Source organism: Pseudochaenichthys georgianus, unplaced genomic scaffold, assembly GCF_902827115.2.
Source record: "Pseudochaenichthys georgianus unplaced genomic scaffold, fPseGeo1.2 scaffold_509_arrow_ctg1, whole genome shotgun sequence".
Taxonomy (NCBI): Eukaryota; Metazoa; Chordata; class Actinopteri; order Perciformes; family Channichthyidae; genus Pseudochaenichthys; species Pseudochaenichthys georgianus.
Window position 1 is genome coordinate 120,001 of NW_027263070.1, and position 17,629 is coordinate 137,629.

The window sequence follows — 17,629 nt, forward strand, 5'->3', positions numbered from 1 at the left end:
TTTCGTTGTCAGTCATTTTGACGGACAGGATCGTAACATGTCCGTCATAATCCATTATTACCCGTCGAGTGCACAATGTATCACTCACTCGCGCTGACGGGGGGTATTCGGTTAACGCGACCACTGCTCCCAAGCCCTGTTGTTGCCATTTTATTTTCTGTTAAATAAGGTTAGTTAGACCATGAGTTAGACCATGAGTTAGACCACGAGTCAGACCACGAGTCAGACCACGAGTCAGACCACGAGTCAGACCACGAGTCAGACCACGAGTCAGACCACGAGTCAGACCACGAGTCAGACCACGAGTCAGACCACGAGTCAGACCACGAGTCAGTCCACGAGTTAGACCACGAGTTAGTCCACGAGTTAGTCCACGAGTGAGACCACGAGTGAGACCACGAGTTAGACCACGAGTGAGACCACGAGTTAGACCACGAGTGAGTCCACGAGTTAGTCCACGAGTTAGACCACGAGTTAGACCCGAGTCTTCCTGACAGTTCATATTGTGCCGCTGCCCGGTGTAATTCAAATCTCCCGCCGCGCTGGGAGAAAAACTGACTATCGGAGATTTAACGTTATCTTTGATAATATTTCATCTCCTCATTTTTCGTCAACGAAAGTAAAGAGAGATTTTGTCATAGTTTTTATTTAGTAAACTACGTTTTCGTCTCGTCACTTTTCGTCAACGATATTGCATGATGATTTTCTTACAGTTATTGTTTACTGCCGTCGGTGCCGTCTCGTCATCGTCTCGTTTTCGTCATGGAAAAAAAGGTCGTTGGCGAACATATTTCGTCATAGTTTTAGTCAACGAAATTAACACTAATGTCAGCGCAGGATTTAACAAGGACACTTACTGCTCCGGTTTGAGATGCATGAACAAACTTTCAGATAAATGACTGGAAGTGAAGAGGAAGCAGTGATTTGACTCATGTGATGTTCGAGCTCAGACCTCCATCAAGGCCGAATGCTCGGTTTCCCCGTGTTGGCAAAGTTAAAAATAATACCTGTATCTGGCACAAATGCTGCTTTCATATCGTGCAAATTGGGCCAAACGTTGTTCTTATTAATCCTTTAGGCCAGGGGTGCCCACACTTTTTCAGCTTGGGAGCTACTTTTAAAACGACCACACCCAAATGATCCACCTACAGGTCCGCCCCTGCCCAATCTGTGTCGTGGGGGGGGGTGCTCGTGGACTAAACGACGGATAAACTGTGGGGCGCTTACATTAATTGCGCCGCATAAGCGTATAATATTGGTGCGCTTCAGATGAGGAGGTGAGGCCCCCTCATGACTGCATGAACCCGTATGGCACAATAAAAAAAAAAGTCAGACAGGCTTACCTGTACGTAGGAAGGATGTAGGCTAACTGTAAAAAAAAAAGAAGAAGAAATTAAATGGGGTTTTTTTTCAATGCCATGCGATCTACCCACACTACCCTTGCGATTGACCGGTCGTATTGGGCACCCCTGCTTTAGACAAACATACCCTGCACAAAAAGACATGACCTCTCCGGTGGTTTGTAATAATGCTCGTTGTATGCGTGTATTTCAGGGTTCGTGCGGTCATTAAAAACCTGGAAAAGTCATGGAAATTCAAAATGCTGATTCCAGGCCCTGGAAAAGTCATGGAAATGTAACTAAAGTTGCATCAAATATAATTTATATTTGATCTAATCGCTGAAATAGTAATACTGTAACGATAATAAATACTGTCTAGTAATGAAACGTAAAATGGCATTTAACTGACGAGGCGTTTTGCTGGTGAGAGATTTTAGTTGCTTTAGAGCAGTGTTTCTCAAACTTATTCATACCAAGGACTTAACCAATAAAAAAACACACGCGGACCACCTCACTCCACAAATATTCAAAATCACATCGTTTTTCTAGAACAGATTTCAAATCGCCTGAAAATGGTACAAACAGGCGGCAACATGTGTGATGAAGCTGTTGCGCTGGGCTATATCATGCAATCGAAAGTGAAACTTAAGCTCGCTCCATCGCAGAGATATTCCCGCGAGAGTGCGGAAAACTTAAATGTATTTATTCATTTCAAATATGAATTGTTACCAATATACTCACAGACCACTAGGGGGCGCTCACGGACCACCAGTAGTCCGCGGACCACACTTTGAGAAGCACTGCTTTAGCGTGTAGAAGCTAGTAAGCCAACTATTGGATTTGTTTCAGATAGGCACGACATGTTTCATATGCAGACCAGAGTCCTGCACGGGTCTGATTTTCAAGACCCGCTCCCGCCCCGCACCCGCGACGTGCAATACCGAACCCGCCCCGTTACCCGCACATATTGCCAATTAGTTCCGCAACCCGACCCGACCCGTCGGCACAAGATCCGCGACCCGACCCGAACCCGCATAGCCTATATATGAGCAGTGAAAACGTGCAATTATTAACACACGCAGTTGCATATTTGTCTCAAAAAGCGTGGGATGTTGGTTATTTTCTCCATCTAGGAACCAAAAGCCTCCCAGACGCTGGGTTTCGCTCTTGAGGAAGTGTTATTGAAAATGCTGTATTCTCCGCTAGAGAGCTTCACCTCAGCCATTTAGAATGTGGCGCGCACAGCAGCAGATTGATGCGCTGCAGAGGTTATGATTATGCACGGTCCCGCGGGGAGAGGTCTGAGGATTTAAACATTAAACTAAATTATCATTATTTCAATATATTTATTATGCAACACCCGCGACCCGACCCGCATCATCTTTGTTTTACCCAGAACCGAACCCGGAAAAAAGCGTTTGGAAAAATACCACCCGCGAATCACCTTTTTTGCGGGTCACCCGTCGGGTACCCGACCCGATGCAGGACTCTGATGCAGACCTTATTTTCCTGTTCCGTGTTAAAATAAACCATTTTCAGTGGAACCGCTGAGAAGGAGTCATTTTTTTGGTCGTGGAAAACTAGGTAAAGGTCCCGGAGAAGCCATGGAACATCCTTGGTGAAAAAGTGTATGAACCCTGAAGTGCTCTCTCCCTCCACATCATGATCCCCTTCTTGGGTGAAAACAGTAGCTGTAGTTTCATTAGCTGCAGTTTCATTAGCTGTAGTTTCATTAGCTGTAGTTTCATTAGCTGCAGTTTCATTAGCTGTAGTTTCATTAGCTGCAGTTTCATTAGCTGTAGTTTCATTAGCTGTAGTTTCATTAGCTGTAGTTTCATTAGCTGTAGTTTCATTAGCTGTAGTTTCATTAGCTGTAGTTTCATTAGCTGCAGTTTCATTAGCTGTAGTTTCATTAGCTGCAGTTTCATTAGCTGTAGTTTCATTAGCTGTAGTTTCATTAGCTGTAGTGTCATTAGCTGTAGTTTCATTAGCTGTAGTGTCATTAGCTGTAGTTTCATTAGCTGTAGTTTCATTAGCTGCAGTTTCATTAGCTGCAGTTTCATTAGCTGTAGTTTCATTAGCTGCAGTTTCATTAGCTGTAGTTTCATTAGCTGTAGTTTCATTAGCTGTAGTTTCATTAGCTGTAGTTTCATTAGCTGCAGTTTCATTAGCTGTAGTTTCATTAGCTGTAGTTTCATTAGCTGCAGTTTCATTAGCTGCAGTTTCATTAGCTGCAGTTTCATTAGCTGTAGTTTCATTAGCTGTAGTTTCATTAGCTGTAGTTTCATTAGCTGTAGTTTCAGTAGCTGTAGTTTCATTAGCTGTAGTTTCATTAGCTGTAGTTTCATTAGCTGTAGTTTCATTAGCTGTAGTTTCAGTAGCTGTAGTTTCATTAGCTGCAGTTTCATTAGCTGTAGTTTCATTAGCTGTAGTGTCATTAGCTGTAGTTTCATTAGCTGTAGTTTCATTAGCTGTAGTGTCATTAGCTGTAGTTTCATTAGCTGTAGTTTCATTAGCTGGAGTGTCATTAGCTGTAGTTTCATTAGCTTTCATTAGCTGTAGTGTCATTAGCTGTAGTGTCATTAGCTGTAGTTTCATTAGCTGTAGTTTCATTAGCTGTAGTTTCATTAGCTGTAGTGTCATTAGCTGTAGTTTCATTAGCTGTAGTTTCATTAGCTGTAGTTTCATTAGCTGTAGTTTCATTAGCTGCAGTTTCATTAGCTGTAGTTTCATTAGCTGTAGTGTCATTAGCTGTAGTTTCATTAGCTGTAGTTTCATTAGCTGTAGTTTCATTAGCTGTAGTTAGCTGTAGTTTCATTAGCTGTAGTTTCATTAGCTGTAGTGTCATTAGCTGCAGTTTCATTAGCTGTAGTTTCATTAGCTGTAGTTTCATTAGCTGCAGTGTCATTAGCTGCAGTTTCATTAGCTGTAGTTTCATTAGCTGTAGTTTCATTAGCTGTAGTTTCATTAGCTGTAGTTTCATTAGCTGTAGTGTCATTAGCTGTAGTGTAATTAGCTGTAGTTTCATTAGCTGTAGTGTCATTAGCTGTAGTGTCATTAGCTGTAGTTTCATTAGCTGTAGTTTCATTAGCTGTAGTGTCATTAGCTGTAGTTTCATTAGCTGTAGTTTCATTAGCTGTAGTTTCATTAGCTGCAGTTTCATTAGCTGTAGTTTCATTAGCTGTAGTTTCATTAGCTGTAGTTTCATTAGCTGTAGTTTCATTAGCTGCAGTTTCATTAGCTGTAGTTTCATTAGCTGTAGTTTCATTAGCTGCAGTTTCATTAGCTGCAGTTTCATTAGCTGCAGTTTCATTAGCTGTAGTTTCATTAGCTGTAGTTTCAGTAGCTGTAGTTTCATTAGCTGTAGTTTCATTAGCTGTAGTTTCATTAGCTGTAGTTTCATTAGCTGTAGTTTCATTAGCTGCAGTTTCATTAGCTGTAGTTTCATTAGCTGTAGTGTCATTAGCTGTAGTTTCATTAGCTGTAGTTTCATTAGCTGTAGTGTCATTAGCTGTAGTTTCATTAGCTGTAGTTTCATTAGCTGGAGTGTCATTAGCTGTAGTTTCATTAGCTTTCATTAGCTGTAGTGTCATTAGCTGTAGTGTCATTAGCTGTAGTTTCATTAGCTGTAGTTTCATTAGCTGTAGTTTCATTAGCTGTAGTGTCATTAGCTGTAGTTTCATTAGCTGTAGTTTCATTAGCTGTAGTGTCATTAGCTGTAGTGTCATTAGCTGTAGTTTCATTAGCTGTAGTTTCATTAGCTGTAGTTTCATTAGCTGTAGTTTCATTAGCTGCAGTTTCATTAGCTGTAGTTTCATTAGCTGTAGTGTCATTAGCTGTAGTTTCATTAGCTGTAGTTTCATTAGCTGTAGTGTCATTAGCTGTAGTTTCATTAGCTGTAGTTTCATTAGCTGTAGTTTCATTAGCTGTAGTGTCATTAGCTGTAGTGTCATTAGCTGTAGTTTCATTAGCTGTAGTTTCATTAGCTGTAGTTTCATTAGCTGTAGTTTCATTAGCTGCAGTTTCATTAGCTGTAGTTTCATTAGCTGTAGTGTCATTAGCTGTAGTTTCATTAGCTGTAGTTTCATTAGCTGTAGTGTCATTAGCTGTAGTGTCATTAGCTGTAGTTTCATTAGCTGTAGTGTCATTAGCTGTAGTTTCATTAGCTGTAGTTTCATTAGCTGTAGTTTCATTAGCTGCAGTTTCATTAGCTGCAGTTTCATTAGCTGTAGTTTCATTAGCTGTAGTGTCATTAGCTGTAGTTTCATTAGCTGTAGTGTCATTAGCTGTAGTTTCATTAGCTGTAGTTTCATTAGCTGTAGTGTCATTAGCTGTAGTGTCATTAGCTGTAGTTTCATTAGCTGCAGTTTCATTAGCTGTAGTGTCATTAGCTGTAGTGTCATTAGCTGTAGTGTCATTAGCTGCAGTTTCATTAGCTGTAGTTTCATTAGCTGTAGTGTCATTAGCTGCAGTTTCATTAGCTGTAGTTTCATTAGCTGTAGTGTCATTAGCTGTAGTGTCATTAGCTGTAGTTTCATTAGCTGCAGTTTCATTAGCTGTAGTGTCATTAGCTGTAGTTTCATTAGCTGTAGTGTCATTAGCTGTAGTTTCATTAGCTGTAGTTTCATTAGCTGTAGTGTCATTAGCTGCAGTTTCATTAGCTGTAGTTTCATTAGCTGTAGTGTCATTAGCTGTAGTGTCATTAGCTGTAGTTTCATTAGCTGCAGTTTCATTAGCTGTAGTTTCATTAGCTGTAGTGTCATTAGCTGTAGTTTCATTAGCTGTAGTTTCATTAGCTGTAGTGTCATTAGCTGTAGTGTCATTAGCTGTAGTTTCATTAGCTGTAGTGTCATTAGCTGTAGTTTCATTAGCTGTAGTTTCATTAGCTGTAGTGTCATTAGCTGTAGTGTCATTAGCTGTAGTTTCATTAGCTGCAGTTTCATTAGCTGTAGTGTCATTAGCTGTAGTGTCATTAGCTGTAGTGTCATTAGCTGCAGTTTCATTAGCTGTAGTTTCATTAGCTGTAGTGTCATTAGCTGCAGTTTCATTAGCTGTAGTTTCATTAGCTGTAGTGTCATTAGCTGTAGTGTCATTAGCTGCAGTTTCATTAGCTGCAGTTTCATTAGCTGTAGTGTCATTAGCTGTAGTTTCATTAGCTGTAGTGTCATTAGCTGTAGTTTCATTAGCTGTAGTTTCATTAGCTGTAGTGTCATTAGCTGCAGTTTCATTAGCTGTAGTTTCATTAGCTGTAGTGTCATTAGCTGTAGTGTCATTAGCTGTAGTTTCATTAGCTGCAGTTTCATTAGCTGTAGTTTCATTAGCTGTAGTGTCATTAGCTGTAGTTTCATTAGCTGTAGTTTCATTAGCTGTAGTGTCATTAGCTGTAGTTTCATTAGCTGTAGTGTCATTAGCTGTAGTTTCATTAGCTGTAGTGTCATTAGCTGTAGTTTCATTAGCTGTAGTTTCATTAGCTGTAGTGTCATTAGCTGTAGTGTCATTAGCTGTAGTGTCATTAGCTGTAGTTTCATTAGCTGTAGTTTGTCCGTCAGCAAATACAGTTTCGGAGATTTTCGGGAAATTAAGAATACTGTGCAGTTTATTTTCTACGAGGAGACCAATTAAAATGCTCACACAGGCAAACAATGAAATGATGTCATTCGATGCGTGACGATCACATCAAGTTAAATTGAAAGCTGTAGAGCAGTGATCACCAACGACATTAGCAAGTGGGCCAAATAGGAAAATCACTGGGGGTTTGTGGGCCACACAATACTTTGTCAAGGAACCACTACAAATAAGAATAGAATAGAATATATCTTTATTGTCATCACACATCAGTGCAACGAAATTCAGTTGGCATCTCTCAATGCAATACATAACATAAATAAGAACACATCCATAAAAGCAGTGATAAAGCAGAGATAGTAGCAATAATAATCAGGGTCATCATATGCACTCTACCAGAATGTTAAAATATATAAAGCTACAATGTTTAAATATAAATTGTTACTAAAAAAATATCAGTTGATACTTAAAGGTGGGGTAGGTAAGTTTGAGAAACCGGCTCGAGATCGCTAGAATTTGAAAATACACAACCGGAGAATATCTGCCACTTCCTCACAGAGCCCCTCCCCCAACACACACGAACGCGCACATGACCAATGAGGGCACGAGATGAGTTTGTGCCCCGATGGAAGGCTGACAGGCAGGTAGGCCGGCCCGGCTAAACGGACTGGTTGTACTTTTTACAGTATTAGGGCTTCTACAGATGATATTTATTTATGGATTTGTTGTCAAAGCACTTCAGATATTCATTGCTATCGGGATGTTAAGAGCATTCCATGGAATATAACAAAAAGTGTATCTCGAGCCGGTTTCTGAAACTTACCTACCCCACCTTTAAGAAAAATAAAAATAAATAACATGGTATTTTAGGCTTTAACTCTTGCTTACAGTAGTGTTAATAGATACTAATACATTAAATGAACTAATCAAGTGCATCCCTTTTTTTTTTTACTTTAATTGTATCAAAATAAATCATACAGAAAGCAACCAGTCCATACAAAGTAGGAAAGCTTCGGTTACAAGGCTTGGTGCAAAATGTTGCCTCTTTAAAACTAAGGAGACATGAGGTTTTCCCCCAACAGTTCCTCGTCCACTAATGCACAAAACAAGATGGATATAATAAAACCGTATTCATCCCATTAACAGTAAGTAGCCCAGTGTATAATATCCTCAACACTTCCAAGCATACATAAGGTGTTTTGAAGACAACACAAGTCAAGAACATAGTAAAACAATAGCCATCAGACTCACAATAACATTCATATCTAACATTTTTACAATGTTCGAAACAGTAAGTAGGCGTGTTTGAATGACCATAAAAACAGATCTGCATACACACCATGACTTCTGTCATGTTTAGTCTGAGTCGGTGAGAGAAATGACACTGCCTTGATTTAGCTATTTCAGCAAGTGGTCAGAGCAATCCTGAGACACTCATGCAGCTTCTCATTGGTCGTGGAGCAACGTGCCCTTGTTTTGATGGCATTCACATGTGATCGAAATCAGTCGGAAGTCTCAACGGCTCATTTCAAAATAAACGTGGATTTACGTAAACATTTTTTTTCGGGGTTCGGGTGTTTTGTTTGATTTTAAACAAACAAAGTCTTGGCTTTCAGAATATGAAACTTTTATTTCCAAACTCACGATAAATACATGTTTGAAGCTTGTAAAGGGACGAAGACAGCTCTCACTCGCACTCTGCTGTTCCGCAGCGCCGCCCCCCTCCCTCCGCTGACATTATGAATGTAAGCGTATAGTAATCATAGATAACACGGCAGGGTCCGCTACAGTTTGTTTTCATCTGGTTTAAATTAAACAGAGTCTTGGCTTTCAGAATATTAAACTTGTTTCGGAAAATCCAGATGATAAATACAACTTTGAAGCTTCGGCATAATTACAAGCGGAGAACGGAGTAGCTTGACGGCACAGCAGGCAGAACAACAGCCGGTGTTTCTCCTGAGGGTTTTCTCCGGGAAACAAGCACAATACACACAAACGCAAAAATACAGAAACACACACACACACACACACACGTATACACACACACTCGCGAGCTTCCCCTCCAAATGAAAATATCTTCCCTCCGTAGTATTTTGATCATTTGCTAATAACCAATCAGATCGATGGATTCCAGAGAAGAGAAAACTTTAAATGCATTTTTCTCAAAACGACGACTCGGTGACAGTCGTTATATAACGTGACATATTTCGCTTAATATTTGGAGAACGACAACAATCCTGATATCATGAGAAAGCTAGGAGTCTCCTCTTTCCAGCAGTATACAACTCAACATGTGTCTTCGGGTCAATGCGACTGATTTCGATAGAGCAGGTCACATATGAGAAAAGCTAGACTCACAAGTATAGGTAGATCCAAACTTTGTCAGTGGAAGCAAGGCCACCTTCCTCATTGTTGGCCACTTGACTCCGTTCAAAGGATGCGAGCAGTCCCCGTACTTTCCTTCTCCGTTCCTCTGAGCCCACGGGAACACTGGCAGAAGACGAGCCGTGATTTGAGTTGTAGTGTCGCTTTACGTTCTTTCATCACGGATATACTTTCGTTTCTCAATAAACACACCGGTTTATTACTTGTTGCGGCTGGCAAAGTAAATACATATTTGTCGTCCATTCATTCATTCAGGAATTGGAGATTTTTCGAATCAACTTTACGTTTCTTGGGCTTGGAGAGAGACATCTTGAAGCTGTTGTTAACTAAGTACTTTCTCTGTGGCCCGCGAACCCAGTGTGTAACGACATTAGTTTTATTTATGCTATTACACATATGCCATTTCGATTTGCAGGCAACCTCTCGTGGACCAGAAAAAAGTTCTGAAGAGCCTGATTCGGCCCGTGGCCCTAGTTGAATAGGCCTGCTGTAGAGGATCGATGTCCTGTCAGTCTGCCGTAGACTTCTTATTTATTATTCATTCATAATTATTTAATCACTTATTTATTTATATTTGTTTTAAGCTATTGTTTACTCATACTGTCCTTATTTGTTGCCTGTACCTTATTATGAATGAAAACCGAGAACTAAACTAACAAACAAACGAGAACGCTTACAAGGTTCCTCAGGTCTTTGGCTCTCACCCAATTTCTCTTCATCTGAGACTTTAAGAAACCCGCTTCCTTTACATTTTTAAAAAACATATTTCCTGCATGTTTTTGTATTTGTCACTCCTGGTGAACCTCAATCAATCAACCAATCAATCAACTGATCACTCAACCAATCAATCAACCAACCAACCAACCAACCAACCAACCAACCAAGCAATCAATCAATCTATCAATCAACCAATCAATCTATCAATCTATGAGCAACTTTATTATCCCGCAAGGGGCATTAGGTCATGAGCAGTTTATGTCCACAGGCAGGAAGCACACGGATACACCCAGGAGCCTGGAAGTGGATCATTCCAATTTACACCATATAGTCCGTAGCATCGCAATAAATAAATAAATAAATAATCAAGTTAAAAAAAAAACTTTTAACTTGATTAAACTTTATTAATTGCCCCTTGTGGGATTAATAAAGTTGTTGATTGATTGAGGGAGGGACACTGCTGATGGATTTAAAACGTGATCCGTCTCTTCAATGAGTCTCAACCTCAGACCTTAGTTCAGATAGTTTCCTAAACCCTATGGAGAGATCCCATTGGCTCTGAGACCAGGGAACAGGAAGTGGTAAAAATGCTAACTTACTTCTGGGTTTTAGGACGCGTCACTGCGGTTCTCTATTGAGTATGTCAGTCGCTTTGGATAAAAGCGTCTAAGTGACAGGTAACATTGAGTACAGGGTTTTACTCTCTCTCAATATCTGAAAGAAAACCAGTTATTTTCCATTTGTTAAAACACTTGTCCTGCATGTTGTTGTGTTTGAGCCTCTGCTGACCTCGTCCCTCGTCCCTCCCTCCTGCAGGAATGATCTGGACACCGGCCTCGCCTCTCTGCTGCAGCCTGAGCGCCTGAGCAGCAGCACCATGGCTCCGTATGGAGACCATTTCCTGTCCCACCTGCTCCGGATGGAGTCTGCGGTGAAGCAGCGTCCGACACCATCTCCCTCCATCAGGCCGAACTCTAAGATGTCCCGCATCGAAGCCCTGAAGGCCACCGCGGCTTCCCTCTCCAACCGCATCGAGAGCGAGGCGCGCAAGATCGCTGGGGACGGCGTCAACTACGGTACTGTTCCCTTTTATTACTGCACACATTTGATTCTATTTCTTTTTAAAGGGGACCTATCATGCAAATGCACTTGTGTACGTCTTGTATACATGAACATGTGTCCCCGGTGTTCCAGGGAACTCACCAGGTGTCAGAAAACACAACTCTCTCTTTTCCTCCGTACCCAAGTCTCTAAAAGCGGGGCTGCAACGGAGCTGATCCAGATTTGAAATTGTTCTGGTCAGAAACGGGGAGCTCCGCCTATATGGGCAGCTCTCCACCTATCAGGGGAATGAGAGGTTGCCGTGGCATGGCAACAGCATGGCAACAGCATGGCAACAGCATGGCAACAGCATGGTAACAGCATGGTAACAGCATGGTAACATGACCCTCGTGCCTAGCCCCCCTCCTTTGCAGGGGGGCGTGGTCAGCTGCAGCTCATTTGCCACAGAATCAGCCCTTGTGAAGACAGGGCTGGAATAGAGCAAATAGAGCGAAATGAGGCATGGCTAAAACGCAGGATCAGTTTGGTATTTTGAAAAAGAACTTCACAGACATGTTTTATATGAGTATGGCCCTACAATATATTATTCAAATATAGCATGATAGGTCCACTTCAATTGTTTTTTCGTTTTTGTTACAAGACAGGGTCATCCTGGGTAAAAAGTATGTTGTAGAAAATATTACAACATAATACATACTTTTTTTGATTGATTGATTAATATACTTTATTAATCCCAATGGGGAAATTGTTTCTCTGCATCCTAGTGTTAGGAGAATTGTGCCGCCATTTTGAACGGTGCCCGGGGGGCAGTATAGGGGACGGTGCCTTGCTCAGGGACACCTCGGTAGCACTTGGTCTTGCCGGGACTTGAACTGGTGACCTTCCAGTTACCAAGCCAAGTCCCTATCGACTATAAAACTGCTTTTGCGTTGCTTGATATCAGAGCAGGGATATTTCTCCCCTCTGCTGCAAGCTAGCATGCGCAGAGACGCCACCTTTTTTTTAACATGAGTGTGTGCGGGACGTTTTCCCTTCGATTCTATTGGCTCTGACGGTCAGGAAGAGATGTCACATGTCAAAATCGAGCAAGGGGGGCCAGAGATAAGGAAAATCCACCCAAATGGCCCCAGAAGAGGTTTTTTTTGTGCTAAATCTGTCTTAAAAAGATCAAATATCACTTGTTTTGCATCAATCTTCATACAGGGTACTTATTATCTGTTGTACTTTGAATTCCTACAGCTTTTAGTCTACCTTACCATCATCCAAGGAGTACATCATATATACATCATATATTTTGGACGGACACAATAATTTGCAGTTTTTTACTATGTTCAATCTGAATTTTCTTTAAAATAAAAAACATCTATATTGATTCTGACTTCTCTACATCCAACTCACAGGTTTATCATTACTTTGAGAACAAAGATTATTAATTTAACCCTTTTAGAAGATATGGTCATTTGTTCTGGGAATGTCATTTTCGAGCCTGAGACCTGAAAAACAGGCTTGCGGCCGAACAGGGTAAAATAGTTGACTTTTTTGTTTGACTTTTATGTATGCAACACGACACCAAGTCAAATTCCTCGTACGTGTCAACCCACCTGGTGATAACTCTCTTTCTGATTCTCATTCAGATCTAGAAACCCCCATGGATGTTATAAGACCCTCTCAGGGGGATCCTGACGCTGGAAGCTGGGCCGAAAACGATGACGTGGCGTCGAGGATCCAGAGGATTCTGACCGGCACAGGTCATACAAGTTCATACAATGGCACGGCTCTACCAGGAGCAGGACATGCACTCAGGGGACAGAAAGACAGCAGGGGTACACACACCTTTACAAACAATCCACACACACCTGCCGACGAGACAGGGCTCAACACGCATGAGAGGGAGAGGCTGGTCAACGGCTTGGACCGAGTGGAGAGAGTGGATAACGGAGAGTATAACAATGGGACTCTTGACTCCAGTGCCGGGTCCATCAGCGAGGGTCCTCTGCTGAGTGAGGGGAGTTTCTCTGAGGATGATGTAAGTCCTCCTCACCCCTCCTCCTCCGCACACGGTCGTTTCCCCCGAGCGGCAGCAGCAGCAGAGCGTCTGGAGGCAGCGGAGTACTGCGCGGGGCAGAGGAAGGACTACCACAGGCTGTCGGAGTTTCAGAGGGAGGCGGCCAGGTGCGCAACCCTCAGCTACACGCAGCACGACAGCAGCAAAGCACCCTGGGAGGAGCTGAACAAAGGCAGCCCTCTGAGCGTCATCAACATCTACACCAAGAACCTCCAGGGCAGACTTCCAGGTTAGTGATGATGCCACACTGTTTTCAACATTCAAACGGTTTCATTGCCATGTGCACAAAGCTGCAGTGTAGAAATGGCAATAACATGCTTCTGACCTGGGCTCCTCCAACAATGCAACATAAAAAATAGAATATGATATGTACAAGAAAGCCACAGTATTGCGATACGATATATATATTTACATCTTTGTTTTGACTATCTTCCTGCCAATTCCACTGACATGGCCACGACCGCACAAGAAGAAGCTTGGCACCATCTAGTGGATTGAGAAAGCAATTGTTAGCAAAAACTTTCATTTGGTTTTGCAATATGGATAGTTACATATAATAAAATATCGATACTTGGCGTCCGTGTATCGATACAATATCGCAAAGCATCGCGACGCTTTGCTGTATCGATGATTTCCCCCACCCCTATTAGTAAACATACGAGTACCTTTCCACTGAGGTGTATGGATTGGGAGGTACTGGCTAGTGTCAGAGCCAGATGTACACGCACACCAACCCCAAAAATAAAATCCAGTCCCCTCCTTCTAGCCTATGTAGATATTGTTAATACTGCACATCCATTTCCTTTCCTCTGCCTCCTGCTATGTTATCCATTTCTATTGTTGCCTGTACCTGTGAAGATGTTTATTAATGCTGTCAAAATTAACGCGTTAACGGCGGTAATTAATTTTTTGAATTAATTGCGTTAAAATATTTAACGCATGTGCAGAATGGCCCGCCCCATACGTGCCACCAGCGGCAGCGCCAGGGTATGGCTGGGGTAGGCTACAGCCATACCAAGAAATGGCTTAGCCCACCATGACAAATGATGTTAAAGTAAGCAAAATAAAGTCTGCCAACTCGCGCCGAGAATTGCACAGACAGCAGTTAGTCAGACTGATTTCAGCCGCTTGTCTGGAAATACCGAAGACCAGAAACGGTTTTGAAAACTTTTGTCACGTAGTGATCGTCTTCTCAATAGAACATCTTTGATAATGTCTTCTGGCCAATCAGAATCAAGATAACGGTGTGGTGTTGTTGCAGGAAGTCCCGACGCAGAATACTCTTGCTGTAGTACAGGGCAGAGCCATATCATAGTATATATGGCTCTGGTACAGGGTAAGCACATAACTGGTAAGCAGTATGTGCGGATCTGAAATGGCTCCCGTCATTTGCGTACCGTACGTACTGTGAAGCTTTTCCAGAAGGCGGTTAGATCCGCCGGACGACAGGTCGGTCTCCTTGTGCCAGACAGGGATTGCTTGTTAACGTCGTCTGTACACGGAACTTCCAAAACTACGCCAACCGGCTGCGAGGAGACTCCCCCCTTCACTGGAGAACTAAAACAAGATTAGCTAAAACAGCTTATCAACAAACGTTCACATCTGGGTCACGGTAAGTACTCCACTAGCCCCCCCCCCCTCTGTCGACTTTCCTGAAGTACTCCCCGTTGATAGAAATCAACACGTAATGAATTCAGACCCACAGTTTATGATTGATAGGTGTGTGGGTTGTCTTTCATTTTGAACCGCGAATTTTTTTATAATAACATAGATACTGTGTGTTAAATGGATATATCCGCCTTGTTTCATTTATCTTTCCATTCCTACAATATACATAAATAAATGGCATATTTTGGACATAGTTCGAATGGTGATTAATCTGATTGATTAATTTTTAAGCTGTGATTAATCTGATTAAAAATTGTAATCGTTTGACAGCCCTAGTGTATATATATATTATATATGTTCCACATCCTTTTTGTGTTCAACTCAACCTGGAAATGTGTGACTTAGAGAGCTTCGCATCAAACTGTAGTGTTCATACCAACAACTTGCTGTGAAATACAAATGATGAGCAATATATATATATGCCGTTAATAACTGTACAATATATACCTGGCTGCTAAATCTTCAGAACTATTTTGTATGCATGCTTCTTAGTCAACATGAAGCTGTCTTTGTCTGGGACGGATAAAGGTATTCTGATTCTGAACAATACGATCCTTAACATTTCTCCTCTGTCTGCTGTGTCTCCCTCTCTCGCTGCAGGGAGTGAGAGGAACCCCCCCTCTGCTCTCCCCCCTCCCTCTGCTAACGGCGCTGTAGACGCAGCGGTGTATGAAGACGACTTTGTGTCATTGCACAGCAGCGGAGCGAGCGCACAGTTAAAGAGAGGCTCCAACTCACGCAGGTAAGACAAATGAATGAGTGGAAGGCAGTTTTTAAGGTGACCACTAGATGGCAGTCGCGTCACACTCATGCAGTGGTTCTCAAACTTTTTCTGTCAGGCAAAAGGGCCAAGTTAACATTTATTAAAATACATCAATATGAACATGAGAATTCCTTTGCTAGAACAGTGATAATGAAACGATGCTCCATAAGTCTGTGTGAATAAACATATATAGATATATATATTTTTGTGTTGTGTCACGGATACTGATCGTGTGTTTTCTCTCTGCTCTCTGTCAGTGTGAACAGTCACTTTGAGGAGCTGATGAGGAGGTCACCGTATGACAAAAGTACAGGAGGCATCAGTTCCCAGCATTCATCCTTTCACTCGTCTCTTCACTCGTCTATTCACTCGTCTCATCCGTCCTCCGGATCAACTCCCGCCTCCTCAAAACACTCTGCCAGAAGAATAGGTGAGTGATTTAGATCATTCTTCTTTTTTCATATAAAAGGAAATCAATCAAATGCTCTCTATGTGGACACATGGTTACAATCAGAGGTGGGAAGTAGTAGAGTACAAATACTTTGTTACTGTACTTAAGTACATCTTTCTGGTATCAGTACTTTACTCCACTACTTCCCACCTCTACTACTACTTTTTACTTTGACTTCTTACATGTTGAACTCAAATACCTGTACTTTCTACTTCTCACATGTTGAACTCAAATACCTGTACTTTCTACTTCTCTCATGTTGAACACAAATACCTGTACTTTCTACTTCTTACATGTTGAACACAAATACCTGTACTTTCTACTTCTCACATGTTGAACTCAAATACCTGTACTTTCTACTTCTTACATGTTGAACACAAATACCTGTACTTTCTACTTCTTACACGTTGAACACAAATACCTGTACTTTCTACTTCTTACATGTTGAACACAAATACCTGTACTTTCTACTTCTTACATGTTGAACACAAATACCTGTACGTTCTACTTCTTACATGTTGACCTCAAATACCTGTACTTTCTACTTCTTACATGTTGAACACAAATACCTGTACTTTCTACTTCTTACATGTTGAACACAAATACCTGTACGTTCTACTTCTTACATGTTGACCTCAAATACCTGTACGTTCTACTTCTTACATGTTGACCTCAAATACCTGTACTTTCTACTTCTTACATGTTGAACACAAATACCTGTACTTTCTACTTCTTACATGTTGAACTCAAATACCTGTACTTTCTACTTCTTACATGTCGAACTCAAATACCTGTACTTTCTACTTCTTACATGTTGAACACAAATACCTGTACTTTCTACTTCTTACATGTTGAACCCAAATACCTGTATTTTCTACTTCTTACATGTTGAACACAAATACCTGTACTTTCTACTTCTCACATGTTGAACTCAAATACCTGTACTTTCTACTTCTTACATGTTGAACTCAAATACCTGTACTTTCTACTTCTTACATGTTGAACACAAATACCTGTACTTTCTACTTCTCACATGTTGAACCCAAATACCTGTACTTTCTACTTCTTACATGTTGAACCCAAATACCTGTACTTTCTACTTCTCACATGTTGAACCTCAAATACCTGTACTTTCTACTTCTTACATGTTGAACCCAAATACCTGTACTTTCTACTTCTCACATGTTGAACTCAAATACCTGTACTTTCTACTTCTTACATGTTTAACCCAAATACCTGTACTTTCTACTTCTTACATGTTGAACCCAAATACCTGTACTTTCTACTTCTCACATGTTGAACTCAAATACCTGTACTTTCTACTTCTTACATGTTGAACTCAAATACCTGTACTTTCTACTTCTCACATGTTGAACACAAATACCTGTACTTTCTACTTCTCACATGTTGAACTCAAATACCTGTACTTTCTACTTCTTACATGTTGAACACAAATACCTGTACTTTCTACTTCTCACATGTTGAACTCAAATACCTGTACTTTCTACTTCTTACATGTTGAACTCAAATACCTGTACTTTCTACTTCTCACATGTTGAACTCAAATACCTGTACTTTCTACTTCTTACATGTTGAACACAAATACCTGTACT

The 17,629-nt window shown here is 41.2% G+C and overlaps 1 protein-coding gene across 1 annotated transcript in view; it reads left to right on the forward strand.

Moving 5' to 3' along the window:
• Positions 1–17,629, forward strand: part of cep350 (centrosomal protein 350) — a 108,341-nt gene that overhangs the window by 33,215 nt on the left and 57,497 nt on the right. Inside the window, 4 exon segments of the mRNA XM_034078908.1 lie at positions 10,824–11,083; positions 12,704–13,363; positions 15,403–15,544; positions 15,823–15,995. Of these exon segments, the coding sequence (XP_033934799.1) occupies positions 10,824–11,083; positions 12,704–13,363; positions 15,403–15,544; positions 15,823–15,995 (1,235 nt within the window).